The sequence below is a fragment of the Equus asinus genome, chromosome 14, assembly GCF_041296235.1.
Source record: "Equus asinus isolate D_3611 breed Donkey chromosome 14, EquAss-T2T_v2, whole genome shotgun sequence".
Classification (NCBI taxonomy): Eukaryota; Metazoa; Chordata; class Mammalia; order Perissodactyla; family Equidae; genus Equus; species Equus asinus.
The window spans coordinates 365,001-378,369 of NC_091803.1; the positions used below are offsets into that span (position 1 = coordinate 365,001).

General features: G+C 63.9%; 1 protein-coding gene and 1 long non-coding RNA gene across 5 annotated transcripts in view; one reads left to right on the forward strand and one right to left on the reverse strand.

Annotated features, from left to right (window-relative positions):
* PRKAR1B (protein kinase cAMP-dependent type I regulatory subunit beta) overlaps positions 1 to 13,369 on the reverse strand; it is a 115,222-nt gene that overhangs the window by 18,346 nt on the left and 83,507 nt on the right. For all 4 annotated transcript variants that reach the window (XM_070484022.1, XM_070484021.1, XM_070484020.1 and 1 more), the window contains 3 exons: positions 11,912 to 11,973; positions 11,351 to 11,397; positions 3,250 to 3,408 (listed from right to left, as the gene is read on the reverse strand). In XM_070484022.1, the coding sequence (XP_070340123.1) occupies positions 3,250 to 3,408; positions 11,351 to 11,397; positions 11,912 to 11,973 (268 nt within the window). The remainder of the gene's footprint in view (positions 1 to 3,249; positions 3,409 to 11,350; positions 11,398 to 11,911; positions 11,974 to 13,369) is intronic.
* On the forward strand, positions 4,187 to 7,601 carry LOC139040130 (uncharacterized). The gene is made up of 3 exons (XR_011494035.1): positions 4,187 to 4,689; positions 6,513 to 6,614; positions 7,248 to 7,601. It is a non-coding gene; the product is annotated as an uncharacterized lncRNA (long non-coding RNA).

Sequence of the window (13,369 nt, forward strand, 5' to 3'; positions counted from 1 at the left end):
GGCGGACCGGGCGCCCTCCTCTCGGACGGTTTCCATCCGTGACCGAGGCAGCAGGTGAGGCCGGGCTGGGAGCCTGGGGGCTGCTGGGACCCCCCGAGGTGGGCTCTGTGCCAGCGCGGCCGGTGACGACTCCTGTGTCACAGCAACGGGGCCGCGGGGCCCAACTCCTGGGGGACGCCCGTGGGCTCCCCGGTGAGTCTGCCCGAGGACCCAGGCTGGTCGGGGAACCCAGGGGCCGGGCTGGGTCCCGGCTCGGCTCTGCCCTGTCTCCCTGGTCCCTGCCCTTGGCCTCAATTTCCACATCTCTGTGATGGGGTGTCGGATGGGCCGGCCTCAGAGCAAAGACTGGAGAGAGGCTGGTCCACACGCTGCCCCTGGGCACACCGCCTCCTGGCAGCCCCCCCGGTGTTTCTCCAGCGGCTCCTTCATCATGACCCCGGCCCCCCTTTCCTGCAGGGAGTGGAGTGGGCGCCCCAAACCTGGTCCCGGGGCAATCGGGCCGGGAGAGGGAGAGACGACACTTCCGACCTCCCACCTCCCCACCCGCAGACCAGGACCCCGCCCAGGGGCTGCCGTTGCCTTGTTTACAGCTGGAGATGGGGAGACAGGGACGTGAGACAGAGGGTCCCGCCCCTTGCCCAGCACTGACCCGCCAGCACGTGGCGCCAGGCCAGACCCGGACCCCAGCCCGGAGGCTCTCTCCACCCGCTGTCCAGGGGGAGGCGTTTGTCCTGAGACCAGAACCTAAAACGTCTGGGAGTCCAGGCCCGTCCCCACTGAGCACCGGGGTCTGTGAGGAGGGACACGTCCCAGGATGCACGCCGTCTGGAGTCTGGGAACCCGGACCACCCGTGAGGGCCTGCTGGACCCCGTGTGGCGGCCCCTCTGGAAAGGAGCACGAGCCGCGGGCGGCCCCAGGAGGAATGGACATGGGGGTGCCGGGGGAGTGACTCGCGTCCCCAAATCTCCCCCAAACGGCCCCCCACTCTGAGCGCCCCCTCCCCTCACACGTGAAACCCCGAGATAAGCCAAGGGACCTACTCCGCGCCACTCGCCTCCGGAGCCGGGCGACGGAGCCCACCGGAAAGCCCTGGGGCATCGCTGTGGACCCCGGAGGGGGTTGCAGAGCAGACGAGAAGGCGATCCCAGTGCCCCCCAGCCCCACTTCACAGACGGGAACCAGACACCCCGGCCGGTGGGTGGGGGTCTCGGGGCTGTGGCTCAGGACCCAGTTCCAAGGGTCTCGGGCGGACCCAGGCCGGTGGGGCCCTGGATGCCCAGCTTCTGCCCCGAACTTTACGTTCATTAGTTCCAAACACATGGGTCCCACGTAGGACTCAGGGTGAGCCAGGCGTCCGGAAGCTTAAACAAAGAAGTTCGGGGAGCCCCGGCTCACGCCTGGAGCCTGGGGGAGGCCGGCCGCCTGTCCACGCCACATGGAGCCGCTGAGGCAGAGACGAGACAGATGCTCGGGGTCCCGCCAGCCCGAACGTAGGGCCCCCACTACCCGCCTGTGTCCCCCACGGTGTGTTCCAGCTTCGTGCTAAGTGGACGCACGGCCGGTCCGCTCAAGGTGCGGTGGATCCATGGAAACCCACCCAATTCGAGGGCTGATGCAAAAACAAACACCGGCCCACGGACACTCCCTTCCCAGTCGCCCGGGGCTGTCATTTTCTTTCCCGAGACGCTCGGGGCTCCGCAGACCCGGCTATTCTTAGCGCTCAGGGACCCAGAATTAAAACAGAGGAAACGCCAGCTGCCTCGGTGGTTTGGGAACTTCCCTGAAGAGGAGGCTTCGGCCACAAAAATCCCACAGCTGAGAACGACCCACAGGCGCGGATGGCGGGGGCGGAACCACGGCTCACGCAGCGCGAGGGCCAGGTGCATCCAGAGACGGGACCACTGTGGGGTTTAAGACGAAGACGAGAGAACCGCCTTCCGCCAGGATCTGTCCTGGGGGCAGGAAGTCCTCCAGGCTCACGCTGGGACCGAGCTCGGGGGCCTGTCCTGCACCGGCCTCTGCGCACCATCCCCCAGCCGCCGCCCCTCCCTGAAAACGGCACAACGGCACCGCCCGGGCCGGGCTTCGGGGAGACAACCCGGCCCCCGAGGGCACACGCAGCAAGCCCAGGCCCGTCCAGCCGCACGAGCGCGAGCTGGGGGAGGCCCAAGGTCTCCCGGCCACCTGCTCACCTGGCCACCTCCCTCTGGTGGATCGGGACTCCCGGGACCCAGCCCCACGGGAGCCGGTCTGAGCGCACACCACTGCCAGCGCCCAGGGCCCACCAGGGCTCCCGCCAGAAGAGCGCCAGGCCCAGCGGTCACCACGGGTGACCAGGGAGCCAAGGAGCGTGGCTTCCCAAAGGCCGGGGTGCTCGGCTCCCAGTGGCCTCCGCTCAGAGATGAGAGGGAAGGGACTAGGGACCTGTGACCCCAAGGGGTCCCTCCAGGCCTGTGGCCGGCCCGGACCCTCTGGCTCCCTGCATCCTCCCAGAGTCGGACACCCTCCGTCCTCACCGAGGTGGCCCCCAGCCTGGCCCAGGGATAACTGGGTCCCAGTCGGCTCTGGCCCCAGCAAGGGCTCAGAGATGAGGCCTCATAGGGGCACTGGGTTCACGATGTCCCCGATGTGTCCCCGCACTGAGAATGGCACCGGCGGGCAGGACGTGTGGAGGACGAGCCTGCCTCCTCGCCCTGGGAACGGCCCTCCCAGCTCACAGCTCATCTCCAGAGCTTCCCGGGAAGGTGGGCCCAGGCAGCCACTGAGTCAGTCACTGCCTGACGGACCCACCGTGGGCCTGACGTGTGCACATGCTCACGCTCACACCGTGTCCCCTGCATGAGGAAGTCTGGTCCCGCCTCGCCACCGGACCCCTCACACCTCTCCTTGCTGCACCACCTTGGCGAATGGTTTCATTCTCAAAGTCACCTCATGATCCAGGATGGCAGCTGGAGCTCCAGCCATCGCCACCAGGTTCCAGACAGCCGGAAGGAGAAAGGGGAAGAAGGCAAAAGGAGCTTCCTCGGATGGCTGCCTGCCTTTAAGAAGCTTCTAGAATCCCTCCCAACACTTTCTGCCCATCTCCCAGGCCCCGTCTACCAGGGAGGCCGGGGAACAGCCTTAGCCAAGCACATCCCCAGGCGGGTAAAACGGGGCTTCCGACGAGATGCTCGGCCCTGGGTGGGCGGCAGTCTCGACCGGCTGGCCTCCGCACCCCGGGAAGCGTCCCGCACCAGGGCGCCACTCACCATGAGGATGCGCCGGTAGCTGTCCCGGTCGATGCCCCAGAGCTTGAGGTCGGTCTTGGCTTTCACGGTGGCTGCCCTGGGGGTGCCGTAGATGAGCGCCAGCTCCCCGAAGCTTCCTCCCTCGCTGATGCTGGTCACCCACTCTCCGTTCACGTACACCTTTGGGGAGCAGAGGAGACGTGTCATGGGGGCCATGGGGTCCCCCCAGAAGGAGTCCCTGCGGGGAGGGGCGCACACGGCTGCCACCCCAGGCCCGTTGCTGTGGGCAGGACCCTGCACCCCGGCCCCGGCGTGGCCTGGATCTGTCGGCCAAGGTTCCCAGCCCACCCCATCCCTGCTCGAGGCCGCAGCTGGACGGGCGCACAGCAGCTCCCGGGTCCGGGCAGCAAAGCCCAGGAGGAGGGTCCCCGGGTGTCAACGCCCGCGAGCCGGGCCGGCTGGAGGTGCAAACGAGCCCCGCCCGCCCCCCGGGCAGGCCTTCCATCCGGTTCCTTATCAACTTTCGATTGACCACTCTGGGCCTCAGTTTCCCCACTGCACACCCAATAAGCTGGACCCGACTCCCCCAGGGCGTCCCCACCCCTACGCTCGACCCCAGGCAGGCGCCTCCACCTGCGCCGTTTTCATTCATGAGCTGCCCCTCGCCCCACCTCCACCGGCACAGCCCGCTCGCCCGGAAGGGGCCATGCTGACCGTGTCCTCCCCTCGGCCGCGCCCAGGCTCCCCGGGCCTGCAGTCAATGGGCGCGTGGGCCGGCCCGGCTCGAGCTGGGCCGGGAGGAGCCCGGGACAAGATTTCCTTTCAGCCGGCGTGGGCGCCGCGCCCCGCACACTGTGCCCACTATGCACTGACGGCGCGCGCTGCGCGTCCTGCGAGAGCAGCACAGAAGGCGTATTATGCAGGTTCGGTGCCTATAAATTGACACAACGCACCGTTTATTCGCTCAGCGTGTCAAAGAGCTTAAAGAATCGTTCCCGTTGGCGAGACGGGTGCGTATCGGGAAAGGACGGATTGCGGGGAATCATGGAAGCAATTCTTACTGGAATCAATGGCTCATTATCTCCACAATAACCGAGGCACAGAGCTGCCTACGTGCCAGAAACGCCGTGCGGAGCGGGGCCCGTTCACCCCCGACCTGGCCCGACCGTTCCTGGAGCGAAGTCGGGGCTGCTGGGCACCCGGGGAGAAGACACCAGCGTCCACTGGACGGGGATCCGAAGGCCGGGGCGAGAGGCGTGAGGGGCGGCCGGCAGCCCCTGGCTTTTAGGGGTGAAGGGACGGCACGCAGCCTCTCGTCCTCTCACAGGGGACCCAGAGCCGGGGGCACGAGGACGACTCGCCCCGGGCCTCCCGCGGTTCCGTGACATCCCGTGCGCGGAGGTTTAACCCGCCAGCGCGAGCGAGCACGAACCCCGCGTCGGAGTCCACCGCTCAGATCAGGTACAAACGTTTCCAGGTCCCAGGACCGCCTAGTGTCCCCTCCGCCCGGGGACGGGTCCCCACGGTGACACGGGGCGCGTAGAAGGACCCGCGCGCACCGCCTGCCGCCACGTCTGCGAGCGCTGGGTTCGGCGCATCCGTTTCAGGGCCGTCCTGTGGGGACGACGGTCTGGAGGTCCGGCCGGGACACGGGACGCCCCATCAGCGTCCTCGCATGTGCCCCGCGTGCCCCGGGCGGCGTCTGCCGTGTCTCAGCAGGGCCAGCCCGAGGCGGCTGCACCCCAACTTTCCGAGGTGCAGCCCCAAAGAGCGGGCAGGGCGGCTGCTGCCGTAGGGCGCGACCCAGGGGACCCCCTTCCTCACCACAGCCCCCGAGGCGTCAGAGAAAACCATTGTGCGGAGCCGCGGACGGGCCAGGGCCGCCCCACGGAGCACAAAGGGGCCATCCTTCTCGGGACACTGGCCTCTGTCACCACGGCCGGCCCGGCGCCGGGCCCCACCCCCGCTGGCAGGCGAAGGGGCGACTTTTCGCTTTGTTTCATTTTGTTGTTATTTCTTCTTCTTTCTAAAGAAAAACGGTGGGAGGCCCCATGGGGCTACATTGATGCTCCCACCATCGGCTGCAGTTTCTCGGGCTGGACCCGGGGGCTCCGATCTGGCTGCTCCACATTCATTCATTCATTCGTTCATTCATTCGTTCATTGGTTCATCTGTCACCCCCTCAGTGCCTGGCACGTTCTGACTACACGGTTCCCAGTGGACGGCAGGGGATGCGGGTTCACAGGATCAGCCAGGACACAGCACATAAAATCTGCTCTGAGCCGTGAAGAGGATGGGAGGCAGAGTCTGTTCATACAGGCGTCTCCTCAGAGGTGAACTTGGCCCAGCCCTGTAGGGCCAGGGGCCACCGTGCCAAGATTTGGGGGAAGAGAGTTCGAGGCAGAGGGACAGGACGTGCAAAGGCCCTGGGGCAGGACTGAGTTTGGAGGGTATTGGATGCAGCAAGACTGAGGGGGAGAGAGATGCCGATGGGGCAGGAGCGGCGGGTGGGGAGGAGGGAAGGGCTTGGACGCTATTCTAGAAGCAACAGGAAGCCAGAGAAGGTGCCAGCGGGGCCGACGTCACCTGGCTTACATCTGTGACGCTCCCTCTGGTTCAGCGTGAACGGCCTGGGCCTCACCAGAGGGGAGCAGGGAGGAGCGAGGGGCGTCCAGGAGACACGGCCCTCGACCAGGTCCCTCTGCAGGTGGACGGTGACCAGGCGGGCCGGCTCCACCCAGGAGCCTGTGGGGACGCAGAGTCTCTGCTGAGATGGGCCCCCGGGTGGTCCTGATACAGGCCCGAGCCGGACAAGCTCTGACTCTGACCTTGGGGGGCACAGAGGTGGAGACGGCAATCCGACTGAAGGAACGGAATCTGCTCAGTGCAACCCCAGAGGGGGTCCCGGGTGGCACTGGGTGGCTACTGGTTCGGGGACCCCACACGCAGACCACGGCCACGCCAGCTGCCGAAACCACACAGGCAGGCGGCCGGGGCAGCCCGGGCCGCAGAGCTGCCAGGAGAAGGCGGGGGTCCAGGCTTGGCTGCCTGCCCCCAGCCCCGGGCATCTCAGGTTAACACGTGACACCACAGAAAAGCCCAATGGGGTCGAAATAGCTGTCTGGGTAACTGGAGACAAAACACCAGTCACCTGAGTGAGCCGCCAAACCGAGGAAGGGGGGGCTGTGTGGCCTCGGCGCCCCAGCTCCCTCCATTTCTCATGCCCCGCGGGCCGACCCGTCGCAGCCCAAGCCAAGAAATAACCCAGGCGTGTCATCCACCAGGCTGCTGTTTTTGCCTTTCCTGATGGTGAGAAAGAGCTAATGGCCCGTCTCGTCCCGCCTTCCCCGGGTCCCGCCACCAAGAGCCTCGGGGCGTCCGTGCAGGTGAGTGGGCACCTGCGTCCAGGCCACTCGGCTTCCCCAGGTCAGCCCGGCGCGTCCCTCTGGGCAGCACCGGCCACATCACCTGCCATCCCTTAGCAAAGACACCCCTTCCGGAAGCTTCCGTGGGCCCGGCCACGTGGAACAGCCGCACAGGCTCTGTTTCCACTCCTTGGCGGGGCAGGCCGCCAGCCACGCTCCTCCAGCAGAACCCCACACCTGTCGTGGCTCCCGGGCCTCCTCCTGCACCCCCGTTGACCCCACACACACAGAGGTCCCCCTAAAGCAGGGTGTCATCCGGACCCTGGCTGGGTCCCATTCCAGAGGACAGTCATTACCAGCTGAGTCCGAATCAGCCCCCAACCACAGAGGGGCCAGGCCCTGGACGCGCTCTGTGGGTAAGACGGTACCAGAGGGCACTGAGACGTTGCAGGAAAAGCCATGGCCCACTCTGGGCCCCAGCCCCACGGCGTCCAATTAATAACGGGGGGCTAACAGAGGGCACCCGGGAAGGGGGACTCAGAGAAGGAGCTGCACCCCCATGTTCACGCAGCTTTGTTCACAATGAGCAAGAGGCAGAACCACCCCGGGGCCATCAGTGGGTGATGGATACACACACTCGGTCCATCCCCACAGGGGAATATTACTCAGCCCTAAAAAGGAAGGAGATTCTGGCAGCTGCTCCAACATGGACGGGCCTGGAGGAGACTGTGCTGAGGGAAATGAGTCACAAAAGGACAAACCCTGTAGGATCCCACCTGTGTGAGGCCCCCGGAGAGGTCGAGGTCATAGAGACAGGAGGTCGAAGGGTGGGGTCAGGGGCCGGGGACTGAGCGTTCCATGGGGACCAAGATTCAGTTTGGGAAGATGAGAAAGTCCTGGAGGCGGACGGTGTGACGGCTGCACGACAACGTGAACGTGCTCAAGGCCCCTGAACTGGGCACTTAAAAGTGGTTAAAAGGGTAAATGTTATGTTACGTGTATTTTACCAATTAAAAAAAAAAAACAGAACGCCAGGTAAACAGTGAGCGACAACTGGCCGCGACCCAGGGAGCCGTCAGCCGTGCGCCCCCCGTCCCCGGGATGCGGCTCAGAGGCCCCCCCAGCGGTGGAGGCCGGAGACGCGCTCCTCCCATATCTCGGGTGAAACGGGGGTGACGCGGGACACAAAGGAGGGACCCGAAATGACAAGGCCTGGGAGGACTGGGAGGAGCCGGCCTCCAGCACAACCGTCCCCGAGCCGGCCGGCCGGCAGCCGAGGGTCCTTTCAAGTAGAAATGCTATGTTCCATGAATAAAACAAATTGGAAGATATTTTTGGTCTCGGAAAAGCGGATTATAGCTCTTGGCAACGCACACGCGGCCACAGGCGCTTTCGGCCTCTCCCTGGAAAACCACAACTTAAACGGGACCCGGCGCTCTTGGCACCCGGGCACCTGGCCGGCCCCTCGGGGCCACTGGTCGGAGGGCAGCGTCCACCCCGCGGGAGGGAGGGGGCGAGCGGGACGCCCACGCGGAGCCCCACCCGGTTAGAAGGCCAGAGTCGGGGCCTCCGAGGGGAACCCGCCTCCCGCGGGGCCCGGGCATCTACAGGGCAACCGGGCGGACGGCTGTCTCCCTCCCCGGCCTGCACCCCACTCGGACTCGAGGGCCGCCCTCCAAAACCTACCCACTGGCCCTGACGGTCCTCAGGCCTCGGCTGCCCCGTGCCGCCCGATGGTCGTTGCCCTGCGCCCCCTGGAAGGCAGGTCACAGCAACGGGCAGACGGGGCGCTCGGGCACCGCGAGCGGCTGCAGCCCCTCCCTCGTGGGAGCAACTATCAGAGAGGTTGTTGCCGCCCACGACCCCACAACCCCCCAACCCCACGGCCGAGAGCCTCTTTCCCATTCCACGCCCCTGACTGAGCGTCTCTGAGCCCCTCAAACGTGGCCTCGCCCACACGGCCACCCGCCCGGCGCCGCCCGTTTACCCTGCGTGGCCGAGCCTCCCACATCACAGGAGGGCGTCCCTCGGCCCCGCACGCCCGCCCGGCCCGGCTGGAAAATCTGAGGAGGCATGTGGCCTCGACGGGCATCACGACGGCCCCGCAAGTCACCGCCTCGGCCCTCGGGGACCGTCCTGAACCCAAGGCTGCGGAGGGAAGTGGGCGTCCACCCTCGGGGCCGGGACATCCCGGCTCTGCCCGGCCAGAACAGCCTTATAGCCGCCTCTGTACCTGACCCGCCGGGCCGTGGGAGGCACTGGGTCTGCCGAGACAACATATTTGGGGAATTTGGGTTACGAGAAGGTGACCTCGCTTTTTCCCGTCACAAAATCACCTCCACGTGTGTCCCCAGCCCCACCCCGAGGGACAAGCAGCAAACAACGCGCCCGGGACGAGGCCGGGAACCCCCCTCGGCTCAGGGCTCAGCCTGACCCCCTCCTAACGGGCCTGGGGCCTGGCTGAGACCTCAGGGGCCGGGGGTCACAGCACAGGCCAGGCCAGTCCCCACCTCACGCCAGACACACAGGGAGTGAGACCCGGGGTAGTGGGCGAGGCCACGTGGCCCGTCACAGTCTGCAGACGGGGCCGTCCTGCTGGACCGGAGGGAGTCCGGCCGGATGCGAGGAGGAGGAGGAACAGCCCTTCGAAGACGCTGATCGGTCACCCCAAGCTCAGGTGACATGAGTCGGCACCCTGCAGACTCTTGGGAAGTGAAATGGAAAAGTCTCTGATTTCCATGAACACAGGAGAGAGAAGAGGACCCCGGAGGGGAGGAAAAGCAAGATCCGGATCCTCGTGGGGCTCCGGTCCGGCGGGGAGGGGTCTGGCCCTCGGCCGTGAGCACGGTGGAGAGAAGAGGCTCTGCCTCGACCGGGGAGGAACCCGGCGTGGGAGGGGTCTTGAAGGATGCATAGGAGTTCGCAAGGCAGAGCAGGAATAAGAGCAGAGGGACAGGAGGGGTAAAGACCCAGAGGCAAGATGCTCATTTGTGAATTTCCCGCTTATTGGCCATCACCCCCCACAAACCCCCAAGGGCAGAGGCCGTGTCCCCGCCACCCATACAAGTGTGTTCTTAGGGCTTTGCAAGCTCTCGATGGACATTGGAGCAAGAAAGGGAAGAAGAGCAGAGAGAGGTAGGAGACCAGCGACGGGGCAGAGAGAATGAGGCGGAGAAGGAGCCGAACAGAGAGAGATTAGGGCCGGCTGGAAAGGCCGGGCTCTGACCCCGGAACAAGTTGACCCCACACCTCCCAGGGCCGGCTCTGTCCCTGGGCACCTCTGAGAGCTGGGGCGGCTCCAAGACGGCCGGGCCCGAGGACGATGCCCAGCTGGGACGCTGGCCGCATCCCCGTCTGTCTTCTCTATTTCCTGGGCTGGTTTTTTTTTAACCCCGAGTGAAGCCAGCAGGAGTTGACTTTGTGGCCTGGCAGTCGGAGCCCAGGGTCACAGCCCCGGCCGCCTCTCCTCCCCCCTCCTCCGCACACTTCCTCTGCGGCCCTGGGCGGCCCCCCCCGGCCTTGGCTCCTGCCTCAGTTTCCTCTTTGGTGGGAGACAGGGGCCCATCCCACCCTGAGATGAAGGGCTGCAGACGCCTGGCTGGGGCCGGAGCGCAGGCCGGAGAGAAACCCCGGCTCCCAGTCTGGGCGGCTGCGGCTCTGGAGGTGCTCTGAGATCCCGACGGTGAGTCACTTCCTGTGCTCCCGGCTCCGGAAGCCGAGAGCCGCCCGCCCCGGTTCCCAGAACGCGGTGACCACGGTGGACACAGGTGGGCTGCCCGGAAAATAAATAAGTAAATGCCCCCCAAAAATAGCCCGGGCCGTACCGGAGGCCGAGCCTGAAATAACTCGGCTGGGGCGGCATCGCCGGGCAGAGCGGGATGCAGGGCCCGTGTGTGGTCAAGGGGGCGGGCGTGGGGGCCACCGATGCCCCATCCCGGGTGCTGGCATCTGAGGCCCGGAGGAGACGGGGGCCAGCCTGGGACGTGGCGGCGTGAGGGTCCTGGAGCATGTGTCCTGACTGTGCGCCAGGACCGAGGACCACAAATGCCGTCCCTGCCCTTGGGGGCTTCCTGTCTGCGTGGGGGAGGCGGTGGGGGGTCAGACAAAAGGGCACGACCCCGGAGTGCGGTGGGCACAGGAAGGAGGCGTTCCTCCTCCTGACACAGGGCGAGGCTCTGCCACCCGGAGCAGCCCCGTGAACTTGCGGGTCCCTCATCTCTGGAGACGGGAGAAAAAGAGTAAAAAAGAGCAAGAGTGAGTGAAAATCAGAGAAAATGACATTCCTCCGGACACACGGCCACGGCCCGCGCGTTCTGAGGACCGAGTGCCACGCTGGACACAGTCGGTTCCACGTACAGTCAGGACCTTGGGGGTCCGTGGACGCTTAAGAAGCGTTAACACCAGCGCGGTCGACTCAGCTGACGCCTCACGGGCCGCAGATTCGGGCCGAGTCTGGTCCCAGGAGCCACCAGGGACGGCAGGCGGCGCGCGCAGGAGGGGGACCACGGCCACACGGCGCCGCCCGCCAGCGCTCCTCCTTCAAACTGTGCTTTCGTATTTTTACAGAACCTGTTAAGTGACTGTGTTACTTTTCTGGATTGAAAAATTAAACTAAATTTTTTAAATTAATTTTTAAAATAATTAAAAATGAGAAAACGTGTGGCTCAGAAAGAAGGCTTCCTAGACCTGAGCTTATCGGTGACCCGACAGTGTAGAAAGAGGGCATATCTTCCCCAAAACAGTTAAGGCGTACTCACATCCACTTCCCCTTGATCAATCACGTAGAAGTTGTCTCCTTCATCGCCTGAGACAAGAGAGGAAACAGGACAGTTGGTTTAAGGCCAAGGAGACAAGTTGCGAGTCTTTGTTTTTCTTGGGAACAGTGTTTCGACACCAGCTACAGAGCGATACTGGGTCTATTTTTCAAAACTTTAAAAAAGACACATTGTATCCATTTAACATGTGCAACATTGTATCCATTTAACATGGGAAATGGGATGATCAGACCACCACGCACCCAGTGTGCTGATAGCACACGCTCTCCTCGCGCAGTCACGGGGGCTGCGTGTGTTGACCGCACCTGAGATCCACTCTCTTCGCACATTTCTGGTGTTCGCGACCGTTGGCTCATTTTTTTTAAACGACGAGATTACGGAAACATACGGGGTTTAGTTTTGTCATGCAAACCGTTCTTGTCTCCAGAGTGACTTTTCTCCAGGACAGACAAGGAGAGTTTCATATCCATATATTTTTATAAGCGAACAGCCCGTTTTTTTCCCCGCCGTCGACTTCGGCTCAGAGAAAGAGAGGGAACGTACCTTGCTGTATAACGGTCTCCCCGGCGATGTGAGTGACGGGGAACATGGCGTCGAATATGTCGCTGGAAAAGAAAACAAGGCCGAGTCAGGGAGCCGCGGTGGCGCCAGGCACGGAGCCCAACTCTCTGAACCCCACACGGGGCCTCACGGGCCTGTGTTCACCGGGAAATGGAAACGCATGTGAGCTAAAGAGGGAATAAAACCCTTCACGACCCCTCCGTCCAGAGAGCGGCTCTGACCCCGATCCTGTGCCAGGACAGGGTTTGCTGTTCGGGGTTTTTACAAAAACGGGATCACTGAACACACTGCTGGGGACTCCAGTTCGAAAGCAAGAGTGACAACGGATCGCGAACATTTCTCCTGTCGGAAAAGGTGGTTCTGCGGGACACGGCAATCGGTCCGGACCTGTTTTCTGCATTTTTCCAGGCAGAGCACTTCCTGTCAAGGGGGTCCTGAGACCCGGATGCGGGAATGGGACGTGAGTTTGGAGTCTCTGCTCCGGTTGGAACCAGACTCTACAACAGGCTGACTCCACGAGCCACCGAATCCGGCGAGGCTGATGCGGGGGGCTGCACCACCTGGGCAGCCTGGCCGTTCAACGTCCTAAATTTGGATGTGAACTGGCAGAGTGCGAAGGGGAGCGAGGAGGATGCATCCTGGGAAAGATGGGGGACGTTTTATGCGCAGGGGTGCAACCAGGACACAGGGTCAGAGGTCAGCGTCTAGATCCCGAAATGCAACGACCACCCGTGGAGGCTGCCCCGGGAAGGGTGGAGCCAGGGCCCCTTAGGTAGGAAACGTGGGCTGTGAGTGCAGGATGGTCAGCTGACTCCTGTCTGGCTGGTTAAGAAGGGGATTCTGGGGGCCGGCCTTGTGGCCTAGTGGTTAAGTTCAGCGCATTCTGCTTTGGTGGCCCAGGCTCGGATCCCCAGCGCGGACCTACACCACTCATCAGTCGTGCTGTGGCAGCATCCCACGTACAAAACAGAGGAAGACTGGCACAGATGTTAGCTCAGGGCCAATCTTCCTCAGCAAAAAAAAAAAAAAAAAAAAAAAAGGAAGGGGATTCTCGGAAACCTTCGCTGGCCAGGGTGGGCGAGCCTCAGAGGGGCTCACAGGCACCCCCAGGAATCCAACTTGAAGTCAGAGATACAAACAGCACTGTGCCCAACGCCCCCTGTTTCCAGGGCCTGGCAAACATAAGGACAGCAGCCGTCTCCTATTTAAGAAACGTTTCTCTCTCTCTCTGAGAAGGAGGGCGGCACCATGGGGAGGTTTGTGGCCCCTTCCTCACGGGGCAGTGACGGGCCTGGAGCAGCTGCCCCACCGTCCAGCCCCGGGTGTCTGTCCCCGGCCCGGGCTTTGATTCCTGGCCTCAGCATGCCCGGGGAGCATCCGCGGGTGCATCTGGCCACTGTTTTTCAAATTGCGTTTCTTCAAAGCCACAACGTCAGGGCT